This window comes from Mauremys reevesii, linkage group 4, assembly GCF_016161935.1.
Source record: "Mauremys reevesii isolate NIE-2019 linkage group 4, ASM1616193v1, whole genome shotgun sequence".
NCBI classification, from domain to species: Eukaryota; Metazoa; Chordata; order Testudines; family Geoemydidae; genus Mauremys; species Mauremys reevesii.
The window spans coordinates 114028820-114041024 of NC_052626.1; the positions used below are offsets into that span (position 1 = coordinate 114028820).

At 40.8% G+C, this 12205-nt stretch overlaps 1 protein-coding gene across 3 annotated transcripts in view; it reads right to left on the minus strand.

Annotated features, from left to right (window-relative positions):
• Positions 1-1779: 1779 nt before the first annotated feature.
• The window catches only part of TESMIN (testis expressed metallothionein like protein), a 35606-nt gene continuing 25180 nt past the window's right edge, over positions 1780-12205 (minus strand). For all 3 annotated transcript variants that reach the window (XM_039533675.1, XM_039533674.1, XM_039533676.1), the window contains 5 exons: positions 8444-8515; positions 7405-7507; positions 5581-5718; positions 4590-4765; positions 1780-3256 (listed from right to left, as the gene is read on the minus strand). In XM_039533675.1, coding sequence (XP_039389609.1) covers positions 3064-3256; positions 4590-4765; positions 5581-5718; positions 7405-7507; positions 8444-8515 — 682 coding nt within the window. In that variant the 3' untranslated portion in view covers positions 1780-3063. The remainder of the gene's footprint in view (positions 3257-4589; positions 4766-5580; positions 5719-7404; positions 7508-8443; positions 8516-12205) is intronic.

The following is a 12205-nucleotide window of genomic DNA, read 5'->3' on the forward strand; positions in this document are numbered from 1 at the left end:
CAACACTATAAGTTTCAGAAGAAAGTGTAAAATCCCCATGTTGTTGAAGCTTAATAATAAATAAACAACAACAACAATAATAATAATGGTGCAATACTATACCATAGAGGGAATCCCTTCATGTCCTCAGCTGATGATCAGCTTATGAAATTAAATATATTAATTACTGTAGTTTTCATTTTGCTAGTATAATTGCTGATATTTCAAAACTCTAAATAGCTGCACATTTTAAATATTTGCATGATTTGATAAAACTAATTTCCCCTTTGATTAGCTAATTTAAATGCTTTATATCTAAATAAAATAGGTGAAATTCTGTTCTCAGATTCACCAGTGTAAATCCATTGGAGTCAGTGGGGTTACATTGATGTATGTGAGAGGAGAATTAGGCTCAATATACAGTATCTGTATATAGATTGATAAAGGATGGATTGGAACTCTGCTGTACAATACTGAACCGAAATATCCTACTAGTGCAGTGCAATTGGATAAGATACAAAAAACTGAGAAAGTCTTATTGAAGAATTTTTGCTTCAGAGGCTTTGTCTACATGGTGTAGCAATGCCCACTAAAGGGGTGTGAATTTTAAAGAGCACCAACATGCTGTGTACTAACTGGCCTCTCTAGACCCTGGTAGCCCACACTATGCTCCTTAGTGCATGTTCCTGTAGTGCTAGTGAATCAGTAACTATGTTAACGCGCAGTAGGGAACATTTAGTGTACACCAGCAGCAGGGGTGAAAGTAACTTAAAGGACTTACCGGTACTCCGGAGTCCTTAGGAGGGGTTGGGGCCTCAACCGGAAGGGCCTTTAAATCCCCCAGCACTTTAAATTACCATCGGAGGGGGCTCCTGGCTGCCGCCGCTACCCTCGGACCCTGGCCTCTGGCAGAGCTTTAAATGGACCAGGGCTCCACTGCAGTAGTGGCAGCTGGGAGCCCCTGGCCCTTTAAATCACTGCTAGAGCTCCGCCGCCACTACCCCAGGGCTCCAGCAGCGGGGCTTGGGTGGCGATTTAAAGGGCCCCAGAGGGTAGTGGCAGTGGGAGCCACGGGCCCTTTAAATCACCACCTGAGCCCCGCTGCCAGAGCCCCGGGGTAGCAGAGGCAGCTGGGGGCTCCGGGACGATTTAAAGGGCCCGGGGCGGTAGCTACAGCAGGTGCCCCAGGCCCTTTAAATCGCTGCCTGAGCCCCGCCGCCGCTTCCCCAGGGGTCCGGAAGCAGGGCTCTGGGGATGATTTAAAGGGTCCGGGACTCTGATAGCTGCTACCGCCCCGGGCCCTTTAAATCATCCCCGGAGACCTGAGGACGTGGCAGCGGGGCTCCGGCGGCTATTTTAAGGGCCAGGGCAGTAGCGGCTGCCAGAGTCCCTGGCCCTTAAAATCGCCACCCAAGCCCTGCCGTCTCTTCCCCAGGGCTCCGGCAGCAGGGCTCTGGCGTCAATTTTAATTGCCACCAGGGGAAGCCGATCCACCCCGGTACAGCACACTGGCTCTTGCTGGTACACCGTACCAGGGCGTACTGGCTTATTTTCACCTCTGACCAGCAGGGTCTACGTGGGCCAGTTAGTGTGCAGCAGGCAGTGTGCTTTACAACTCACAACCCTCTAGCATGCATTATCAAGCTGTGTAGACAAACCCTGTGATAAATTAAGCTATTAAGATGTTAATTTCAAACACTGATTCTAGAAATTGCTCAAAATACAGAATGTTGTGGCATGTAAATTACCTATAAACAGTATAAGCTATTGATTGTCAAAAATAAGTTCTGAAGCATACACTACACCTCTTATGTTTTATTTGCTTTTTTATACATATGGTTCACAACAAAGTTATATTAAATAAAAACAATGACATTGGAAATAAGATTTAGGCTGCCCTCCAGCAAAGCACTTAACTTGCTTAATTTTATTCACATGAATAGTCCTTGTTGAAGGTGATAGGATTACCCAGGTGATTAAATTTAAGCCCATATTTAAATACTTTGCTGGACCAGGGACATAGTGGAAGAATACTATGAGAAATAGGAAAAAACAAATGAAATAAAAACATTGCTCTGTCATATCAAACTCCAGTATAGAGCAGCGTGGAAGGGTTTTTAGAACATTAGTATTTGTGATAACATATAAAACTTGGAAATAAATTGATTAAATATTTATTGTGTGAATAAAGAAGGACCTAAGTGAGGATTAAAAAATGTGAACACCTTCAAAATACAGTTATCTGCAGGTAGATTGAATATTGACAGGTACAGTATATATAGACCAAAACCAAATATTCACAAAACTCCCACAAAAATGGGCAGTGACTGTTTAATCCTTTTTAAAGTAGTGCAGCTCTATTCATTGTAATTGGAAGAGCAGGTGTTGAGACAGGTCTAGAGAAAACTTTGAGGCCCTAGTTTTCAGCTGCGCCTCCATCCAATCTCCATTTCTGCAGGTGTTTTTGGGCAGTTGTAATGAACTGCATAATATAAATATCAATCATTCACATCTAACTACTGGATTTGTGGGAGCAAAATTGCAACTGCAAAAATGAAGGCCATATATAAAAATCTTGGTTTTAATATTTAATTTTTTCCCAAACTGGAAAAGTGGAGAAAACACCAAAAGATGTATATTACAAGTTATAAAGTAGCTCTCTACTCTTCTGATTGTACTAAGTGCTTTCATAGTACTAAAAGGGCCTAATCTTAAATCAGGCCTCTTTTGGAGCCTAATCCTAAAATCATTGATTTAAATACCTTACTTAGGTAAACGCCTATCAAAGCCATGTAAATTATTTGGATTTCAATGGCAGTTTTGTTTGGCTAAAGACTTCAGAATTTGGCCCAAAGCAATGATGTTGTTTTATGGAAAATCCTTTAACATAAGTAAAATATTCTAGGTGACTCTTTAAATCTTTTGGTCCTGATTCTGATCTCACTTAAACCACTGTAATTCAGAATCAACTGAGTCAAAATCAATGAAGTTAAGTCAAAATCAGGCCACTGAGTAATAACAGTACTCAGAATATAGTGGTGCTCAATAAAGTGAACACTCATTAGTTTTAGAATACATTGTACATTACTCAACTGTCAGCCCCTTGGACTTAAATTCTGAATGCAGAATCTGTGACAAGCATCTCCCAAACTCTTCCAAGATCATTTGTTCTGCTAGACAAACAGAGTAAGTTTCTTTTTCTGCCTCTTCAGCTTGTGCCAGGAGACAAGCACATGTTGCTTCAACCACTTCCCAGGATATACATGTAGTAGGTTGCCTGTCAGGAAAAAAACCCCAATATAAAATATTTGAATAATAAACACTCAATATGCGAAAGACAAATTACACTCTACTAAACTTACTGAAACTGAAAATACATAGAGCTGAGTCACAGTAGTTGCACTGTTTCTAGATAGCATATTCTTGTGGGACATCTTACTCCTCTACTTGTAACAGCTCTAGAAGCCAACAAGCTGCTTCTGAATCCTCCTAATTAATCATAGAATCATAGAATATCAGGGTTGGAAGGGACCTCAGGAGGTCATCTAGTCCAACCCCCTGCTCAAAGCAGGACCAATTCCCAGCTAAATCATCTGTTCACACTAAGGGATTAGTGCATCCAAGTGCTGCACACGTAGTGCAAGATGGGAATGATGGTGCAATGAATTTCTTTCCTCTTTTGTAAGAAACAGTCAGATTCCCACCTTTGCAGTCAAGGAAGATGGTCTACCATTTAAGAGGCCTAGTCAGGCACCATGGTATATGTTGCAGGAAGCAACACACATTAGCTGGAAACATATTCTGCTAATTTTTAAGGAAAAGGCAGTGAGTGTCCCCTCCTGGCACACCGAGCCATCTTGCTTCAAGTCAACAGGATGACTCTTGTAACCACCATATGGTTGCCATCATTCCACTCCCCCTGCAGCATGACTCAAGCAAGTAATGGCAGGACCTAGTACTAACTAACTAATTAACCAACCTCACAAGCACATGCACAAACAGCAAGCCTACAAAACTATTGAAATTAATCAAAATAAGTCACCAGTCAGTTTTTAAAACAGAATTAATAATACAATTAAAATATATATATATGAAGGTTAAAAAACAAAAAGCAGTGGTTGAGGCAGTGAAAAATTCATCTTGCATAGAAACTTCTGGGCCTGATGCAAAGTCAACTGAAGTCAATGGAGAGACTCCTATAGATTTCAGTGGGCTTTGGAGTCTTATTAATTTTTATTATGTTTATTAGGATGGGCCCTAGGATGACAAGACAAATGAAGGGAGAAGGGATGCTGAAAGTGAATGGGACAGGGGAGGAGAGAAGGGGGGGGCAGGATCAGTCTCTCAATCATTAAAAAATAATTGCAGTTCGGTAAGTAGGTGTAATATTTATAAACCCTAAGCTATGCATAGTGTATTCCTAAATGGTTTGTCTTAAATTATCTTTCTAATCCTATCAATCCAAAATTAATGTGTGGATCTACAGATATCTGTTATACAAACCATTAATCAATATTAGTCACTATTTTTAGATAACCCTTGTTAGTGATCTAAATCTAAAATAGCTGGACAGATAGATGGACTTGATTTTGTTAATGCCAAATATTCACCTGTCTCTTCTAGATTTTGATAACATTTCAAATGTAGATGTTGAAACAAGGATGTTTTCGTCATTATTTCTAATTTCCATGTAGTTGGGCATGTTCATTAGTGTTTTTCGATCTGGGCTTTCTTCATAATTTTTGCAGCCAATGCATTTGCAAATAGAGGAACACATAATTTTTGCCTGGAAAACAACAAACACCAAAATCATAAATTGCTAAACATATATAAGAGTATCCATTGGAGCCGTGCTACCACAGACTCACCCTGGCTGTTCCAGTCCTGGAGACTCCCAGAGGGAGACTAGAGAAAAGTCAACAGAGCAAGGGGCTATTATCAGCTTTTCCAAGTATTCTCTCTGGGGCCACAGAGGGGAATGATTGGAATGTGTATGCCTCCGACCCTGCACACGGCTCACCCACTCCTTCCCTCTAGCCTGCCTAGTCTCCTTCAGCTCCCCGAGCATGGACTCCAGACATGTGGAGGACTTTGCTGGATCAGATGGGAGGGCAATGTCACAGAAGCAACTGAGCCACCATTCCACATGGACAGGAAAAATCTGCACTTGGGTCCTGATCCAAAAGTCCAATGAAGCCAATGGGAAACTTTCCTCTATCTTCAAATACTTTTGGATCAGGTGTGGGGCAAGCCCCTTAAGGAGCCACACAACAACTGAGAACTAGTGGAGCAAAGTTGTGCTTTGCTTCTCACAACACAGCCTTTCCCCATCCCCATCACTGGAGCAAGGAGTGCAGTTGGCATAGGAGCTGGCTGAGAGCTCCTCCACCCCCATGGGGAAATTCTTAGCTGGTGAGCCACAGCCAGATCAGGGAAAAGAATCTGTCCCCCTAAGCTGAATAAGATTTAGAATGCACAATCTGGGGGGGGGGGGAATATTTATTTTAGTGTCTAATATTATTTATGCAGAACCAGCTGGATTAGAACATATCCATTTCTATTAAGAACATGATTAATACTAGGAAAGTTCACTTGACTAACCTCAAAGCACTCACAATAATTCTTAAGGCACCCTGAGCGCTTGCAATTACATCCTTTGTTGTGGCGAGGTTTAATATCCCCCAGTTTCCCTTTCCCAATCTTTGGTAGGAAAGCTTCTGGGTTTCTATCAAGACAAGCCTAGAAAAAAAAGCATTGGCATGTGAGATATTCACAGAAATTTTCTTTATGTAAAATACAAGATCAACTGTGCTTATGAAAGAAAAAGTACTTACCTGTAATTCTTATTCTCTAGGGTCTGTGCAATAGACCCGCACCTCTGAGTCTGGATATCTAGTGTAAAGTAAGTGGGAATTCTTATAACTCAAAATTCTGAGTTTACAGGGCTCCACCAAAGGTACCATGTGCTCTTTCTCTTATGGTAAACTCTAGTGACTCCTACTCTCTCCGGTTCACTTAGGGATTAGTTTGGTACACAACACATTATTCTTAAATAATCTTAATATAACATGGCTCAATCACAAAATGCTAAAGCTCACTCTCTGTGCAAACTGAAGCCACTGTCACCAGAAATATAACATTCCATGTAAGAAACTTGAAGTCACTGGTATTTATCTGAGGAGGTTTCATCAGATTTATAAATATCATACTAAGGGCCTGATCTAAAGCCCTTTTGTTGAAGACAATGGGAGTCTTTCAGTTGACTTCAATGGGTTTTCAATCAGGCCTTAAGATTTCATGACACTAAGGACTTCTAAAAGGCAGGCTTTAAATGTAACAAGCCCCTCATGAATCTGAGGAAAAGGGACAGCAGAGAAACTGGTCTGACTTCAGCATGGTGATACACAAAACTGAAACAGGAACCAACTGTACTCTCCCAAATATACTCTCCAGGATGCAATCTGAAGTAGCAAGGAGGACTTCAGGCACCTGCTTGGAGAGTCCAAATCTCTCCAGCTTTACCATCCAAACAGCCATGCTGACACAGAAAGAAGTCCAAGGGTATGATGCAATGAAGTATCATGGCTTTGTGTGATCAGATGTGACAAAACTCTCAGTCTGATGAGATCAGCATCAGCTACTACCACTATTCACAGAGCTTAGAACCATATTGGGGAATTCCTGACAGTTGCACTCTAGGAGCACAGACCAAGTAATACAGAGTTATTACAAAGCACCTATCTTTGGAGAAAGTTTTTTTATTGTGTTATAAATTTTACAAAAATTAGCTAGATAATATAGTTCCATAGTAACAGCTGAGACAGATATACTATATTGCTTCTTGCATAGCAATTAGCCCTCTATTTTTCACAAAGGTTAATCAACGGCTCCATATATGGAGGTAACCTTCTTTCCAAGAGAGCAGGTTCAACGTGGCTGCCATTAAAGAGGCTTTACATTACTGCATGAGTCATACAGAAAGAGTAACAAAAGGGCCCTGCAAGATACCTATTCCTCTCAGCTGTTGAGGTCTGTCAGACTGGATAGCAACTTGGATATCAGTTTCTTCTGTTTGATTTTGAGACATTACACATTTTTTCTTCCAAGTGAAAACCTTTTCTTAAATTAAATTCTGATATACTTCACTTCCTTCCAATTTTTTTGAGGACATACATCACAGTTCAGCTAAAATAGTACCGATTATGGTCCAAAAGGATCAAAAGTCCTATGAAGTGGATGAAAATTCTTAACTGCAATGACTTTTTTTATTTAAAAACAATATATAGACTATACTCCACTTACTCTATCTAGGTTTTAAACCAGATTATTTTAAATTACAGACTTTTTGAAGCCAAACCAAAAACAAACAAAAACACTTGTATATTTTTTCCTGTCTGAATTAGATAAATATTGAACTTTTATTACCTTAATAGCTTTAAACCGCTCAGTTTCATGAAGTGGATTGTTGTAACAATTATTACAGTTGCAGTTGTTGCAAAAATCACCATTGGCAAAGCAATCGCAATATCTGTGATTAACAAAGCAAATATATATATATAAATTAACTATTTTTCATCATTCTCCTGTTTCAAGAAAGAATTTCTGGTAACCAAACAAGAAACATTTACATCTCACACACACACTATTCTGATGCTTACTTCTCTCTCACACATTTTATAATCTATGCCAAAAACATAATGACATAATGAAATTGTATCAGCATCTGTATCTCTCTCTATATATATACAGTATATACATGGAGAGGAGTGAGCCTCAAGTATACAGAGCCTCAAGTATACAATTTCATAATGGTTTTGCCACATATTATAATCAATATTATTTAGTTTCGAGTTTTATTCTTCAAAACTCTGGACCACATGTAGTCATGTACACCTCTGGGCTAGATCCACAGGCGGTGTAAACAAGCCTAGCTACAATGACCACAATGGGGTTACACTAATTTACACCCACTAAGGCAGGGTTTCTCAAACAGGGGTCGCCGCTTGTGTAGAGAAAGCCCCTGGCAGGCCGGGCTGATGTGTTTACCTGCCCCGTCCGCAAGTCTGGCCGATCGTGACTCTCACTGGACGCGGATCGCTGCTCCGGGCCAATGGGAGCTGCTGGAAGCGGCGGCCAGTAAGTCCCTCGGCCCATGCCACTTCCAGCAGCTCCCACTGGCCCGGAGCAGCGATCCGCATCCAGTGGGAGCCGCGATCAGCTGGACCTGCAGACGGGGCAGGTAAACACACCGGCCCGATCCGCCAGGGGCTTTCCCTACACAAGCAGCGACCCCTTTTTGAGAAACCCTGCACTAAGGATCTGACCCTCTCTGGTTTTAACACAACATACTAGTTGTGTATATTGGGACATGCATGTATTCTATTTCGTGTTTTCTAAGTTTTGCCTTTTCCAAAATAAACTTAGCTCATATTTCATAATAAATGCTAGTTGGTTAGTTACTTACAATTTCAAACACTGAGATTTGGTACAGTTACACGGTTTTTTAGACTTTGTATCCCATGAACTAAGAGGCAATCTATAAAGATTTAAAAAGGAAAAAAGATATTAGATGATATTTTAATGTAAAAACTTATGAAAATTAATTATGATTATTTTCCCCCAAACCACAAATACAGACTTTTTAGCATCAGATATCAATATTATTTAAAGATTATTTGCAAATACAGCATAATTAAGAAAGATTCATTAGCTATAGAATTATATGGTGAATTCCCCATAGTTAGATTTAGAGTCATCAGCATATAGATTAACTTTTAAAACTGACATATTTTATTCTTTCAGGTCCCCAAAGTCGAAATAACTAACTACAAGTGATGCCTAGCATGCACTATGCTTGTAACATTACATCAGGTATGGAGTCTGCTGGAACACACAGCAGGCCTATGGGACAGATTAGGAGATGTCAGAAAAACAGATTTTTTTAAAGCATATTATGTAGGTTTTCTCAGTTTTTTTAATCTAGCATGAAATAAAGGAATGCCAAATTCTTGAAATATTTCAGAGTTGAAAGAAAGGAAAGAACCCCAAATGTGACTGGGCCTATGGAAAGGTGAAGGTGAGAGAGGTGAATCTGGTTTTTATTGAAGTTTTCAGCTGGGGTTTTACTGAAGAGTTAGAGTATGGGATAAATCTGCAGCACTACAGAGAGTTTTGCATAGAGTTTGGAGTGCAGAAGGGAGAAGATATATGTATTGATCCAAAAAATCCCAAACTAAAACAAGGTTTGTTTCATGGCTTTTGTAATGGGAAATCATGCCTCACCTATTAGAATTCTGATCTGGAAAAAGTGGTAATTTTGCAGATGATACAAAATTACTCAAGATACTTAAGTCCAAAGCAGACTGCCAAGAGTTATAAAGGGATCTCATAAAACTGGATGACTTGGCATCAAAATAGCAGATGAAATTCAGTGTTGATGAATGCAAAGTAATCCACATTAGAAAACATAAGCCCAACTATACATGCAAAATGATAAGTTCTAAATTAGCTGTTACCACTCAAGAAAGAGATCTTGGGAGTCTTTGTGGATAGTTCTCTGAAAACATCCGCTCAATGTGCAGCGGCAGTCAAAAAAGCAAACAGAATGCTGGGAATCAATGGGACCAATACAGCATTGGAGCGTATGACAAACAGTGGTTGAATTTAAGTGCTCTAAACATTGCAGCACAGAGGAAGCCACCATTTGCAGGTTGCAGCTGTGGTGTCCTGTCCCTTTAATTGTTTGAACATACCCCCCGTGTCCCCCAGTGCAAAGACTTACTTTTGTGTTAGTTTTAGTTTTCCTGCTGAACAATAAACTTACCATCACAGCAGTCACCTGTGCTTTTATCAGCTCCCTCTGTGTCTATCTCCTTCTGTGCTGGGTTCAAATAGAACATATTAGTGATGAGGAATTTTTATCTCATGAGTGTCTAGTGCTCCCTTTGCCTGAAGAAGACAATCATCATCACCATCATCATCATCAGGAAAAAAGTTCATCTAGACTCAGAGGCACAAAGTGACAAACTGCTGGTTTTTGCTGCTGGGACTGTGAGAGCCAGCTAGCTACAGAGGGAGTAGTAGGCAAATAAAATTGAACAACAGATAAAGGGTTCTGCAATTACTGCTGGAGTTGTGCAAACAAAGCAGTGAGGGAGAAGCAAGCAGAGAGGGAGCCCAAGCGCAACCACAGGAAGAATTCTGCATTCTACAGTGTAGACACAGGCAGAAGAGGCAGATTAAGTGCAGCTCGTAAAATGGAAAAATAGTTTCATTGTGGGAAAGAAGACCTTCAGGAAATGTGAAGTCCAACAGGAGAGCAGAGAAATGGCAACTCTTGTGGGCAATGTTAGTGAGTTTGATGAAAACCAGAAATCATGGGTAGTGTACCTTGAACGTTTTGAGCAATTTCTTGCTTGCAACTCCATTTCAGACATGCAAAGAGTTTCAGTCTTGCTGACAATGATGGGCTCAAAGGCATATGGACTGCTGTGTGACCTACTGTCTCCAACTGTGCCCTGAACTGCCATGTCTGCCACAATTTTTGCAACAATGCAGGCACATTTTTTCCTACCCCGCCGATGAAGCAGAATAATATTGGTTCCATCAGTGACATCAGGAAAGTGGAGATTCGGAAACACAATTTGTTGCTGTTCTCAGGATGTTGTCAGAACACTGTCAATCCAACAAACATTAAGTGATGCCCTACATGACTAGTTTGTCTATGGATTATGCAATGACCAGATCTGGAAAAAGTTACTGACTGTATCAGCCCTTACACATTCAAGAAGGCTGTTGAGATAGCAATTGTCATGGAGACTGTAGAGAACGATCTGAAATTTAATGTGAATCAAGAAGTTCCCCTCCTGCACTGGCGAGACAGAGGACCACGGGAACTTAAGGAACTTCTGTGTAGCTGTTATGCATAAACCACATGTGCTGAGAAGGAATGCTGGGCATGCCAGCTTATCTTCAAGAAGTGCAAAAAGAAAGGACACATTGCTGTGACCTGTCACAAAGTTCAATTACCAGCAACACAGTAGCCATACAGCTAAGAAGACACCTATGGAGACTGAACCTAAGAAAGGATGGAAGTTGGGAATTCATCATATGGAAAAAGACAAGAGTTCTAGTGACACTGATCAAGACCTAGCACTACATCCGTTATCAGAAGCTGGAGTAAGAGATGCTATCTTGGTCACATTCTTGATCAAGGGAGTTTCTTCAAGAATGCAGCTTGATACTGGAGCTGCCATCTCACTGAGTTCTGCATCTACCTATCACCAGATGTTGTCACAAGTTCCTCTGAAACAGTGGTTCTCAACCAGAGATCCGGGGCCCCCTGGGGGGTCATGAGCAGGTTTCAGGGGGTCTGCCAAAATAAAACAGAGAGCAGGGCTAGCATTAGACTCGCTCGGGTCTGCGGCTGAAGCTGAAGCCAGAGCCCCACTGCCCGGATTGAAGCTGAAACCTGAGTAATTTAGCTTTGCAGGGCCCCCTGTGGTGTGGGGCAATTGCCCTGCTTGCTACGCCCTAATGCCGGACCTAGCTTTTAATCTACTGGATATGCAGAAAAACAACTGTTGTGGCATAGGTGAGCCATTGAGATTTTACAGCATGGAAGAAAAAGGCTGAGAACCCCTGCTCTGGAAGACACCTCCATGGTTTTGAAGACTTATACTGGAGAAAAGTTAGTCCCCAAGGGATACTCCAGGTGAAAGTTCACCTTCATGGACAATCAGTTGTTTTACCCTTGTATGTGATTGAAGGAAAGTATCCACCATTCTCAGGCAGATCTTGAATTGAGAAGCTCAAGGTGAATTGGATTAAGATCAAGATGATAACAAAAGCACCTTGAAATCAAGAAACACTGGGTAGACACTCCAAAGTTTTGAAAAAGAAGTTGGACAGATTAGCAACATATCAGTGGAGCTCACTGTTAAGTTTTTAAGGTGTTTCATGTTAGCCACATAAATGATAATGTACATAGATTAGGGAAGTTTTTTTAAAGTAGGGTGGGGAAATGTGATGCCTGTCCCTTTAAAAGTTGGAGCACTCCCCCTTCCCCAGTGTAAAGCCTTACTTTCCAGTTAGTTTCAGTTTTGCTGAAGAAGAGAGGGGAAACGACATATTAAGAACAACAGTATCAGTGCTTGAAGTGAACTCTCCAAAACAACAAGAAATATTACAATGGTTCTCTGTGTATATATATCTTCCTACTGTATTT